General features: G+C 43.2%; 1 protein-coding gene across 2 annotated transcripts; it reads right to left on the bottom strand.

The window, feature by feature from the left end:
* Positions 1–1,425: 1,425 nt before the first annotated feature.
* Positions 1,426–9,743, bottom strand: rbm14a (RNA binding motif protein 14a). Of its 2 annotated transcripts, none has more exons than XM_079283800.1 (8): positions 9,722–9,743; positions 8,879–9,058; positions 8,262–8,446; positions 7,840–8,028; positions 7,632–7,741; positions 7,132–7,413; positions 6,829–7,052; positions 1,426–4,884 (listed from the first exon to the last, which is right to left on the bottom strand). In XM_079283800.1, exons 2-8 carry the CDS (start codon positions 9,037–9,039, stop codon positions 4,410–4,412), a joined length of 1,626 nt encoding a protein of 541 aa, XP_079139926.1. In that variant the 5' UTR covers positions 9,040–9,058; positions 9,722–9,743; the 3' UTR covers positions 1,426–4,409. The 2 variants fall into 2 exon arrangements, with proteins under 2 accessions (XP_079139926.1, XP_079139927.1); XM_079283801.1 differs by having other exon boundaries at positions 7,852–8,028.
* Between the last annotated feature and the right edge of the window lie 4,115 nt (positions 9,744–13,858).

Raw genomic sequence — 13,858 nt, 5'->3', positions numbered from 1 at the left:
AAAACGTTGCTATTTTCAATACGTGTTCGAATGCTCGCTCCTTTTTCATACTATGCCAGCAGCATCATGGGAGGTTGTGATTGAAAGTCAAAGTACTGTACTATGTGTTTGGTCCGGTCAACAATGTGTGGTGTTTTTAACGTGTTTGCCCAGTCTTGTCCCCGTCTGTTGCCATCAACTGGACTTATTCTTTCCCAGTCATCCTCTCAAAGCACAGGCTGGTTTCCTGAAACCAGGCTTGGATTCACCGGAAGCTTCAACCATATTTTTGAGATAATTTCGGCATTAGCAGGCCCAGAAAGTGGACAGACTTGGACAGGAGTTTAGAGATATATGGCATCTTTATTTTAACCTCACTGCAGATGGGTAAAAAAAAAAGCCATGTCTCTGTACACTTTATTTGTTGTGCCTCAGTTTAATTATCCTTAATTTTAACCTACTAAAGTCAATAATAGTCAGTAAGAGCCACAGCATAAAAGCTATAAAGCAAAACTAAAAGTTGTAGTTTTTAAATCTGGGGTTAGATTTCCTAAAAACATTCTCAGACTAGTTTCTCAGACTTTGAGAAAACCTGCTTCATCAGTTGAGTGTCCAGGGAAGTGTTGCTCTCTCTCACATTGAAGTCTGATAACGGACTGAAACAGCCCCAGTATCTACGTAAACTATCAACGCACACAATACTTCTACCTGCACTCTAACTTTACAAAAAGGACATCGGAGGTTAGCTTCTAGTTGCATCCACAGTGGAACACTCCCAACACCATTATCAGCCGTCCGTCTACAAAATAAAGACCGTTGTATTCGCCACTGAAGCTACTTCAGACTAATCTGGCGGCTGGAAACCAGACTTGCGTGTTCGAGTAGAAACTGCATTCCCGTGTTTTGCCAGTGAAAAGGTGCATGACGTCTTCGCGGTTTCACGCTCGATCCTTCGTCCATTTAGGTGCATAGGCCTCCTCACCACATTACCTCAGTATACCCTCAGCATTGTGTATACTGCATCCACTCCACTCACCCCGTGCTCTAGTGTCCATCTGTAAACTGTTCATTGTTGTTGAGGGCATGAATCTCAGCAGTGTCCATGAAATGTCTTGTAAGCAGGGAATGAGGTTCCATACATTCAAAGTCTTCTCATTTTATTTTTTTGGATTATCAACAGGTTTGGATTGTTATCAAATTATTGTTTTTTTTATTTTAAAAGCATAGGTTGATGTTTTAAGAAAATGGAATAAAACGTCATCTGATGCTGAGCTTTTAAAGTTATTTGGTGAATCCTCCACAAACACTCAGGGACCCCAAGAAGATTAGATACCGTTATAATACAACAGCTAATGCTGACTAACAATAACAAACTTTAAAAGTAATAACACATTAGCTGATTCATAAGCGTCTTTAAATATTCACACAGAGAAGCCACAGTTCAATTCAAATCATTTATTGATAATTAAACATTTCAAAGAACATAGGACAAAATGTAATTTAAAACAAAATGATATTTGTGTTCATCATCATTCATACAAGTTGAATGTGGCATCAAAAATCGCTGTTTGGGGGGAGAAGGGGAGTCGAGCGTTGAATCAGCAACCGATCCTGAGCCAGGTAATTCAACTCTGAAATGAAGGGCCTACCGATGTGCTCTTACGCAAGGCACTTTATCCCAAAAGTGGCCCCAAGGGCACATTTACAAAAACTAACACAACCCATCCTACCTAAATGTCCCACGTCCAGCTGTGGCTGTGATTGCCTGGTACTCTTGAATGGCAGGCTGTTAGGTACGGGTAACTAACAACGTGCCTGCTTCAGATTTGGACTACAAGACGATATACGTGTCTGCATCTGGTGTGTGTGAGCGGTCAGTATGTCAGGAGCAGGAATGTAGGAGCAGAGTATGTTGTTGGGGGGGGGGGGGGGGGGGGGGGGTGATTGCAGGGATACAACCAGGAAAATCAAAAGCAGGAAAAAGTTGATCCCTCCTCAAAAAAAGGATGCCAGATTAATCTGAAATCCTGGCAAATAAAACTCCCCGAAGACAGGGGAGGAATAAATGGATATAGGTGCATGTGTGTGTGCGATTGTGTTTGAGAGTGTGTATGGGTGTTTTCAGGGAGGGGCAGGAGTGTGTGGTCTGAGTGTTTACCTTAGTGGGGGGACACCCCATCGTCCACAGCAGTTTCAGGCCTAACGCTGCTGTTTTCCCCATCCCACGCTACAGCTGCGTGTGCCGTACGTCCAGGGCAAGGGCTCAGTTTGGCTCCCTCCCACTCTAGCTGCAATAATCAGCAAGAGGAAGAAGGTGGCTGGAGCAGCAGCAACAACAAGGCATGCAACTAACAGTTCAAATGGAGACGGTGGAATAATGTTGAAATTTAGAGAGGCTATGTGTCACTGAAAACCTAACACAGCACTACCAACTCAGGTGGCGAATGAGACATAAGATGAGGATCTAGGGTGTGGTACAATCACGGAACGGAACTTCTACTGTCAGTCAAACAATACTGATGGAATTGGGTGTGCATTAGTATCATTTGCACGTGTGGCCTGCTTTACATGAGCAAAATGCAATGAACCCAGTTAAAATACATCTAGAGATAAAGTGTGGAGATGGCGTGGTGTGAATGCAGAGGCGTGTGACTCTGGAGAGATCAGAAGAGGGAAAAGGAAAGGTCAGCGGCCTTTACTAAATCCAAAACCGCCCTCATATTCACCTGCAGCACTGTCACCTCGTGTCCACTCAGTCAATAACCCTACGCTATTCACATCAGCAACACGCCACTGCATTTAGCAAAAACAAAAACACACTTGCACCTGCCCTCAGCTGAAATGGTGAATCACAGATAGATCCCATTCTTTTGGGAACCGCACTTCCAAGATCGAATGCCATGTTCTGATTTCACAGCACGTTAAGCTCATATATACACGCTCACATGCCACACCGGTTCAATACCATTCAGTGAAAGTACGACCTCAACCATCGGGCTTCAGGGTTGCTTCACAAACGGCCTGATTCGCAATTCAACACAATATGAAATAGAAAAAAAGAAATTTGAATGAGTACAGATGACTTAATGATTCTGTTCTAGTGTTTTAGAGGTAAACACCGACGTGACAGGATACATTTAACTCCTGAGTTTGTGTATACCTCGAGAAAATACAGAGAGCCCGGACTCATACTTTAATTGAATCGCTGAAAATGTATATGTATGATGTTCACACCCGGCTAACCCATGAGACTATCAAACTGAACGTATGCCTAATCAGACTGTTTGACTATAAATGTACTCTGTAATAATTCTTCACACCTTGAAAACAGTTTGCCTCAGGTAAACTTTAATGCCAGCTGGCAAAATGCAATCTCCAAATCACCCAGTTAATTGGGTTGCAACAGAACCTAAGTGACCGTCTAACGAATTTGCAATTATCCGTCTAATACTTTGCCATATCAAAGATTTACATGATCCAAAATAGAGGACAAAACTGACACAGTCACTTTGAGTGAGAGTCCTTCACTGAAGCCAGCCTGAACCACAACACAAAGCCGGTCAATTAACAAACATTCTCCATCTTCACAAACGGACGGTTCCACAGTAAAGGCAACAAAAAGCTGGCTGAAGCAACGCTCCGTTTCACTTCTTCTGCCGTCTCTTATAGTCGACACGTATTAACCAATCGGGCGGTTCAATGTCTGGACGAACAGACTGGCTGTTGTAAAAAAGGTCAATGCAGCTGTATTCAAACAGAGGCCTCTTACATACTCCACACAGGATGTTCCGACGCCAACACTAGTGCTTGCGTTTGGATTTATATTATAAAATTGTTATCATAAGGACACGCGGACCTCTGAAAAATGAGATTTAAAAGAATACTGCAAGCCTGGTGCATCTTGTAAAGAGGCCAGAAAGGCCGATGGATAATATTATTTTTGTTTAAATGATTGGAGTATGTTTTTATAGCTATTTAGTAATTTATCAGCGTATTACATTTGAAATGTGTGATTTGGACTGCTTATGTTCCTGCACATGTTTATGTAGAGTATATAAAAGGCCTCGATTAAGTACAAACAAAAAGCTTCTCCTACGATATCCTACCCTGGCCTCGGAGTACAACTTCATCCCAAGAAACATTTAAGCCTCTTTGAACATCCAACCAGCTGTGCCTCACATCGTCGAACAGAAAGTGTGAACGCTTGACACCACCACAAAATGAACTGTCCCACTACGCCACACAGGCATCAACCGACGGGCAAGCTAGTTAGAAACTAGGTTAGGATGGAGAAAAAAGGGGGAAATGCGTCAGACTTGAATTACATTCGAATTACAACCTTGCTCCCTCACTGGTTTACACTGTCCCTTATGTAAATACACATGCACACACACACATCTGCAGTGTGGAAGGAGTGTGTGGGGGTGGGACTATCGATAAGGGGGTTCTGGCGTGTGGTAAGGGTAATCATGGCGCTGGGGCATGGGTTGCCCGTGTGCGGGTGTCTGCTCATACGGTGTGGATGCGGAGTAGCTTCCCGCTGCTGCGTAAGCTCCCGATGAATCATATGCTCCGGGTGCCCCGTAGCCTCCAGATGCATCATAGCTTCCTGACGAGGCGTCGTAGTTCCCAGATGTAGCATTGTAGCTCCCGGATGAGGCGTTGTAACTTCCTGCCGCGTCGTACGTTCCTGGCGGCGCGTAGGCTCCCGGCGCTGCATAGGTCGGGGGCGCCGAGTACGTCCCCGGGGGCGCTGTGGTGGAGGCCTGTGCCTGTGTGGTGGCTGGTGGAGGCGGGGGAGGAGGAGGAGGATTGGTGTAGGCATACTGGAGGTACTGGTACTGCTGCTGGTACTGTTGATACTGTTGGTATTGATGCATTTGCTGGTAGTACTCTGTGTAAGACCTGGAGTGCAGTTTACAACAGAAGAGGTTAAGAGAAGAAAGGAAAGAAAGAAATGTTAGCCAAAAAACCACATCTCACATGAAATAATGAACACAGGGATGTGTATTTTTTTTTGTTTGATGTTAATAAAGCATTCTACAATAATATAATGATTTATTGATCAGTGCTATGTAGTGGTGTAACGCAGTGGTTCTCAACTGGTCTGGCTGCGGGACCCACCATCACCCCTTAATGACAAGACACGACCCAAATTATATATAATTTGGGTATGTCTATAGTCAAGAAGTCTAGTAGTAGTAACGTAACTGTGTAGTAAACAACTGCCAAATCAAATAAAGAAAGTACCGTAAATTCCGGCATATAAGCCGCTACTTTTTTTCCCCACACGCTTTGAGACTGCGGCTTTTACAACAATGCGGCTAATTGATGGATTTTCATAGGCTAACTAGCTTTGCGCCGCCAAAGTCGGATACGGATGCGTGTTAGAAGACATGAGCCCACACCCGTGCTCGCTACTGGATTGGTCATTACCAGCCATGACGTCTCCGTCCCTGATTCGTCACACTCACTATCACGTGACCCGTACCCAGAAAAAAACAAACAGGCAGCGATTAGAGAGCGCCGTGACCAGCGGCGTCATCAGCCCTATTAAGCGGCCACGCCAGTTAGCCATAAATGCTATTCAGAGCTATGAGTTACAACAACAAGTTATTGCCTCGTTGCTTTTAGATTCTAATGAGAAGACACGCTGCTTCGTTTTACTTCTTCCGTTTGGTAGCCTTGAGAGACCTTAGTCTGTAATGCAAGTATGTCTGTATGAAGCATGAAAAGATGTACGAAAATATATTAGCATTTCCCCATTGGCGGTAATGTTAAAATTAGCTTAGAAGCTAGCGAGTCGGACATGTTATGATGTTCAGAGAAGAAGACAACTTTAGTACTGTTGAAAGCATCTTGCCGTTCAACGGGGACACCTGCGGCTTATAGACAAGTGCGCTTATCTATGTGCAAATTATTTTTTTCTTTTACAAATTAGCTGGTGCGGCCTATACGCAGGTGCGCTCTATAGTCCGGAAATTACGGTACACATCAATTATATTTTAACAAATATTATTCAAATTTTTCAAATGTAACTGAATGGATTATAAATAATGCATACAAATACATGAATAAATGTTCTTCTCATTTCAAGTAAAATAACGGCTGGATTAAAAAACTAAATTAATTTTAGAAAAATTATTTTCACTGAAATGCCCTGCAGCTTTAAATTCAGTCCATTCAGGATGAAGTGAAAAAGCCACAATATTATATTTTTCTCATCTTCTAAAAAGAGAATTTAGTATTGGAAGAATTCACCTATCGTCTCTCTGGCCAATTTTCTCTTTTGGAAATCGTCCTATGATTTGACTTTCACAACTCTCACTTAAACAGTCCTGCTCTGCTTTCTATTTCCTCGTCTCTCCCCGTGTGTCACTGTGTGTGTACATCTCACTCAAGTCAGGAAACTCGTCAGAATACCCGTATTTGATTGGATGAGCTGGATCACGTGATGCGATTCACAACGCAATGGTCGGTGTTTTTCCTGCACCGCTGAACAAGTGCCGTAAATGCTGGAATAATTCCGCTGCACAAAAAAGGCCCTTCAAAATAAAATCAGTTTTTTTTTTGGTCAGTCAAAGGCCCGCGACCCACTGAAAACAGGTCCGCGACCCACCAGTTGAGAATCACTGGTGTAACGGCCCACTGATCCAGATGTTTTCTTTTGTGCGAACCCGATCTGTGAGCCTATCCGTGTTACAATCCCAATTGTGAGTTTTATGATCCGTTGCGCCACGAGTGAGATGTAGATAAACTATTATTATACAGTATGTGCAAGTGGAAGCAGGCTAAACATGCTTATTTTTCCTTCTGCTGCCATCTTTTATCAAAATGTATTGTGTGTACCTAGCAATAGGATCTGACGCTTCAGGTGTGTTGGTGGCAGCTGGGGCGTCTTCGGGTCCTCCAGGTGGCGTCGGCAGCAGGGCGCGGCGCTTGGGTCGTGTCTGACCGAAGGAACCTGGAACCGGGTCAGGGAGGAGGGGGGCTCGGTTTCCTCTGATTGGACTGCGGTCTCGCTCACTGTCGGCAGACACCGCCTTTCTCCCTGCCTGCTGCTCTGCCAGAACCTTTAATTCAAAAAATATGTCAGAAAATAAATGTACAGCACAAAAATAAACAGAGGAGAACATTATACAGTTTTACTACCTTCTGTCCCTCCTGAAAGAACTTTGCTCTCGCTGCCTCGAAAAGCGTTGTTGGATCTGGTCCGCTTTGTGAATCTCCTTCTTCAACAGTGGCAACAGCTGCAGTATTGTGATTGGCCATATCTTGATACACCTGGTCAGCAACAGTCCCATATACCTGGCTGGCTAGAGCACCGTATATCACCCCATCTGCACCTTTAGCGCTTGTAATGCCCTTCAAAGCAGCGTAGGTGGGGTCAAAGGCGTTGGTGTTGTAGAATGAGTTATGGACACTTTGTTGAACCTACAAAAGACAGATGAGAGATGCACGCATTCAAAAATACATACTCAAACCTAATTTGTCTATAAAACACTACAGGTAACGAAAGTGTAAGAGTCAGGTTCAAGTGAGTCTAGTGACAAATGCTTGTCACTGTTCATAAACTCATGGGCTTGGTTTTCAGAGATCATAAGTTAGATGTTTTCCCGGATAGTGGATGCCCTGCTAGAGAATTAACTGACTTGTATGGGTAGTCCAGCCGCGGCTGCTGCAGCTGCTGCTAGCACGGCTGCTTGACTCTGCTGGTGCTCTTGTGATGGAGGTGGTCGCGGAAGAAGACCATCCCTGCCACCTACAAGGCAAAGGGAGAACAACACATGATGAGAACAGGAGTTGTTTTCAGCATTTAATATGATGCAGTTAAACACAAATGGATAACTTAATCTTTACATGTTACACCACCGTGGTTTGAATTTCCAGCCATTGCAATCTGGTTGATCAAAGGTTGGGCTTTGGACAGCTCTACGGCCAACTGACGGCCCTTGTACATGGTCCCGTTGAGTGCGTCAATAGCCACCAGGGCCTCCTCCTTCCTCTCCATATGCACAAAGGCATAGCCGACATTTGAGCATAATCTGGCTGTAGAGTACACAGGAAGCTCAGCGTTAACATGAGACACCGATTCAAAATAAAACACATCAACCCCATATTGTTATTGTCACTTTTTGTTGAGCACTATTTATTAAAAAATGTGACCATTAAAACTTTCTTGATGACACAAGATAATCTGAAGATTGTTGTTACATTACAGATCAGCACTTCCACAAAATGTTTCCTCACAATAAGTATTGGTGTCAGGGTTTCTAACTCACCTTTGACTTTGTCGCAGTCTAAAACTCTTCCAAAGGTTGAGAACAAACCGTGCAGGTCATCTGCTGAACATGTTGCGGCGAGGTTCCCCACAAACACTTTAGTGGAGTTTGGTGGGCGTGCACGGGACTCCTCGACCACCAAGGGCCGGCCTCTGTACTCTTTGCCATCAAGATGTCGTATGGCCCTGTAAGAGTAGGAATGAGAAATATCTTTGCATCATCATCAGTTGTACTTGTACATTTTACCATTAATACAGATCATCATTAACACATACATTTTCTTTTTTATTTAAAAACACACTGGCAGTGCAAGCAAAACTATATTTCTATTGAATGTGTTCAAAACTCACTGAATGTACTCATTAGCGGAATATAGCATACTGGACTCATAATGTACCTCGCTAAGATACCTGATGAGCAATTACCTTCTGTTTAAATGTGTTGGAGTAACAGTTGGACTTATAGTGGTGATGAACAGTTACTGTCTAATAGTGGTGATGAACAGTTACTATCTAATAGTGGTGATGAACAGTTACTATCTAATAGTGGTGATGAACAGTTACTATCTAATAGTGGTGATGAACAGTTACTATCTAATAGTGGTGATGAACAGTTACCTGTCTGCTGCCCCCTCTCCCTTCAGGGTAACGAAGGCGTACTGTCTGAGCAAAGAGCAGGTGTTGATCTCTCCATATGGAGAAAAGAGCTTCGTTAATTCGTCGTGAGTTGCATCTAAAGGAAGATTCCCGACAAACAACTTCACGTTCTCACCGCTCATCTCTGTATCACACAGGCATCTGGAGGAGAGAAAACATGGTGCTCTGGTTTAAATGTCTCCTTTGGATGTTGGTGACGTTACTAACTTTGGTGAATCTCAACAAATAAAATCGCGTTTTCCCGCGTGGCTAATCATAGTTAGCGATATTCATCCTAAATCATACTGCTAAGTGAGTTTATAACTAAAGTCAGAAACTAGTTGCATTGCCATCTGCTAAGAAGCGTATTGACGTCAGCTAGCCGGTTATTATTAGATTAACTGAGCTAATATACAGCAGTTGACTTTCGTGGCGAAAACGGATCAAATTAAGCCTGTGTAGCTGCAAAATTAGCTGACCTTGCTAATGCCAGACAAATTAAGCATACTCGGTAACATACAACTGGTTTATGGTAAGATGCACGACCAGTTATACGACCACCAGTTAGTTAAACAACTACGACACTACTGGCCATTTTGTTAAATGCAAACATTAACGATCTAACGTTAGCTAAGCTAGCTAGCTAGCGCAGTGGTTTCATCAGTGTTTGAAAGCATGTGCTTGAGCTACAGCTCCATCACTGCTGTGTAAACTATCATAGCGCATATTAACCACCGTTAATCGTGTTGTGCATCCAATTTAGTTTAAAATGGAGGGAAAGCAACATAATCATGCTAGCATAGTAACGTTTCTCGGACTACTTACCCAACGCGGTCCTGGAGCTGTATTTCAGACGTCACATCCGTTTCCGGTTTCTTGACGTTCGCTGACTGGAAGCCACAGGGGCGCAGTTACATCAGATTTGCACCAGATGGCTGCTTCGTGTTCCTGAATGGGGCATTCTTCCTCTTTTTCAGTTTTATGACCATGTCGAGAGTCTAAAATCACCTACTCTGACGCATAAATAACATAACACATGATCTAACGTGTCGTGTTAACGTCAATGAAGTTCATTGTGGAGGAATGTGTCTACTGAAATGTCTACAGTGCTTCAGACATCATTGATTTGATAGTTTCATATCAATAGCGGGTGTGGTACCAAGTGCCGAGGGGAAGCGGAGGAGACAGAAGGTTACATTCTCCCCCTATATACCTATTATCATGTTATCTGTTACCTGTTATCATGTGACCGACATGTCGTATTGCAGCCACATGATGCAAACTGAGCAAACTTAATTAGCTGATTACGACGGTGAGATGCGGTTTAATGCCCGGGAGAAGGCCAGTAAAGCTACCTTGAGCTACAATTGTTTTTGTTAAGATATTTCTGTTAAAAATGAACCTTCACACTCAGTTTAAAAGCTTGTTATGATGGCAGTGTGACCTCAGAGCAGAAGTCAACTTTACCTGGAGCCTTGAGATGAAAGATGACCATCCGTAGGATGATACATTATCTCGACCCCCTCATGACCTCACTGTGACCTGAAGTCATTGCCATTCTCTTCTCTGCTACATTATGCCTCCTACAGAATGGCTTTCTGTCACTCTGCATGATGTGATGTATTTCTCCAACAGTATGATAAAGCTTCCAAGACGAGTGATTTAACCCAAAACGTTGCGTAATCATTATTGATTCTCATTGTTCTCGATTTGTCTAATCACCTTAATTGCTGAAATACTATTTTAGAGAGCAGATAATCACAACCATAACTGTCTGCTGATCCTTCTCCAAAGCTACTGAAGAAATTAATTTTATTTATTTATTCTTTATTTTTATCTCAATTAATTAGTGAACAGAGTGCGAGACGTGTGTTGACCACATTTATTGACCCATGATCTAGTAAACTTTGATTTGTAAGTGTTCATTTTGAAGCAGATTTGTGTGTGTGTGTGAGAGAGAGAGAGAAATGGCCTGCAGCGTTGTAATTAAGTTTTAAAAGTGATAGAGGAAGATTATAGAGCAGGGGTCTTCAACTAAAATTCCATAGTGCCATATATATAAATATATATATATATATTTTTTTTTTATTCAAGAAGCCTAGTAGTAGTACCAACGTCTCTGTGTAGTCAACAACTGTCAAATCAAATAAAGAAAGTACACATCAATTATATTTTAACAAACTATTATTCTCAGTTTTCAAATTTAACTGGATGGATTATAAATAATACATAAATAAATGTTCTTCTCATTTCAAGTAAAATAATGGCTGGATTAAAGAATAACTGACATAACAGAAAGCTTTTGAAGAATGTGCATCTTAAAATAAAGTAATTCATTTTAGAAAAATTTATTTCACTGAATTGTCCTGCAGCTTTAAATTCAGTTCATTCAGGTGTGAAGTGATGTCAATCAAAAAGCCACAATATTATGTTTTTGTCTTCTAAAAAGAGAAATCAGTGAGCATGGGCTTTATCTATGGTTATTAACACTTGTTTCAGCTCTATTCTCTCTGGCAACATCATTGTTGGACAGTGAATTCATGTGTTGGGATTCTGATCATTTTGGGCTCTTAGGTTTATTTTCTGTGTCTTCATTTAGATGCGAGTGGGTACGTTTGTTCAAAGGAGTTGTGCTTTGCCTCGTAGTGCGCTTCATTTGCCGCTTTTATCAACAGTTACGGATTCTGAACATATGACGCACTGCCTGTGGGAAGAATTAACATAGAAGAGTCTGTTCATTCAGCTTATAAATTATATTCTCTCTGAACACGTTTCTCTTTTTGGAGAACTGGTATATTTATCTATACTAGTAATAAATAAAACATCTGTACGGTTCCCTTTTTTACCAGCTTGTTCCTGCCCAGCTTTTTGAACACTTAACAAATGGCATTAATATTAGTATTAGCCAACAGCAAGATATTAATGAAAACTACAAGGTGCCATGATTGCTGCTGACTCTGGCATCTGTCTGACTGTCTGTGGGAGTGGGTGGATAAACAATGCTTCATTTACTTGCATAGTGAGTTTGATATTTTCACTTCATATTTCATCTTAATTCATGGAATAATTATTTTTCCAAAACTAAAACTAAAAATAATTAGCTCAAGCTCCACCATCAGGCTCCACCAGCATCGAGCCAGTTTGCATCAATTGTGTTTCATTTAGTACACGTTTGTGTGCATTGTGACCTCATGATCATAGGCTTGTTGTCAAACTAGGCTAAGGCTCCTCGTGTTAGCTGTATATAGGTGAGCTTGGGGGTGTTCATGTTTATAATCACATTTGCTTATCCGTCGTTCTTTGAACTCTTTGAAAAGTTGGGGGTGTCTGTCTGAAAGGTGCTTTGCAGTGTTAGACGTGTTGCCTCCCTTTGTCTGTGTGGCTTTGAAACACGTTTCGCAGACGGGTCTCTGTAGGTCAGTGGGCTTTCCTTCACTGTCTGCAATATAGCCAAAGTACTTCCAGATGATACTTCTGGCATCTTGTTTTCCAACAACCCGAGGACAGTCGGTAAAAGCTCGTGCATGTCTCCCCTGTGATCACTCGCTGTGAGTGCGCGCGCTGCCTGTTGCTGTGAGCGCGCTGGGCAGCCCCGCCCCCTTGCATGCCTGCAGGCAGCATGACAGGGAGCGGAGCAGCCAGTGCTCTCTGATCGCGCGCTATTTTAATAAAGTATCGACACTAAAAATATGCTAAATCGTATCGTTTTTAACGTACAGGTACCGCGGTACCTTTTTAGTGTCGATACACCGTGCAACCCTACCGGTTAAAGTACAAACTCGCTGCCTAATATATGTGTGATTCCGGAATATCGATTTTCGGTCCTGGGTCCGGATGCAACTGCGTCTGGGTCCGGATCCGGACCGCGGTCCGCCAGTTAGAGACCCCTGTTCTAGAGGAAGACAAATATATTTTCTGTCACGAAGCAACCCTTTTTGTAATTCTATTTTGCTTAGGAAGCTAGCGCAGGCGGGCAAGAAACCCAGCGAGATGGTGGAAGTGATCAGCTCTCCGAGTCAAAGTCCAAACCAGGACAGCCCAGCTGAAGAGGTGCAGGTCAAAGAACACCAGCAAACTCTCAGCACACCGCTGCAGGACCTGACAACAGCCCAACCGGACTCTCAAAAACCAGACAACCAGTTGGTGTCAGAAAATGCTGCCTTGAAGGAGCTGATGGCCGCCAAAGAGCTCAGTTGGGAGCAGGAGAGACAAAAAATGATGAAGGCTCTCAGGTCAGAGAGAGAGCTTAGGAAGATAGCACAGGCGGACAAGAACATCACAGAGAAGGACACAATTATCCATTCTCTGCGTCAAAGTCAGCTTGAAAAGCAGAATGAGATCCAGTTGGTCAACAGCCAGTGGAGTGCCAAGTTCAACCAGGTTGTTGAGTCCTTGACAGAGGAGAACAACACCTTCAGAAAGAACTGTGTGACGAAGGCACATCATGTAATATTTGGCTTGAACAAAAATAATGTAATGGACTTGGACGCAAAGATGCTTGTAAGAGAGAAGGAGAATGTCACTGCGCTCAAAACCCAGGAAGAGAACTTCGACAAGAAGGTGAAGCAGACCGTCCTGGACCAGGAGAGCTACACCACGCGGAAAGACAGCGATCTCATCCGGAGCGAGGCGGAGTGGAAAATAAAACTCACAGCTCTGGAAGATCGGATGGGATGCGAGCTTACTGCAAAGGAGGAGAGCTTCCAGAGACAGCAGGAGCTGCAGAGACAGAGCAGAGAGATGGAGGAGTGGCGCAACCAAAAGGAGGAAGAGATCAATCTCCTGACACAGCAAAGCGCTGACCTCCAGGTGCATAACCTCCGCCTTCAAGAGCTCGCCCAACAAACTGACAAAGAGAATTATGAATAGCAGCCCACAGACTTCAGCCACCTCGCCCGGACCAGGGAAACCGGGGCACCCTCCCGGAGCCAGACCCAGGAAGGGAGCTCGTCAGCGGTGGAC

Source organism: Melanostigma gelatinosum, assembly GCF_949748355.1.
Source record: "Melanostigma gelatinosum genome assembly, chromosome: 14".
Classification (NCBI taxonomy): Eukaryota; Metazoa; Chordata; class Actinopteri; order Perciformes; family Zoarcidae; genus Melanostigma; species Melanostigma gelatinosum.
This window is presented reverse-complemented; position numbering and strand designations above follow the sequence as displayed.

Excerpts from the sequence above, each read along its gene's own strand:
- rbm14a (XM_079283800.1), bottom strand. The coding sequence starts at position 9,039 with ATGAGCGGTGAGAACGTGAAGTTGTTTGTCGGGAATCTTCCTTTAGAT. Across the intron at positions 8,029-8,261 it reads AGACTGCGACAAAGTCAAAG|CCAGATTATGCTCAAATGTC; the intron begins GTGAGTTAGAAA and ends TGTACTCTACAG. Across the intron at positions 7,742-7,839 it reads AAACCACGGTGGTGTAACAT|GTGGCAGGGATGGTCTTCTT; the intron begins GTAAAGATTAAG and ends TTTGCCTTGTAG.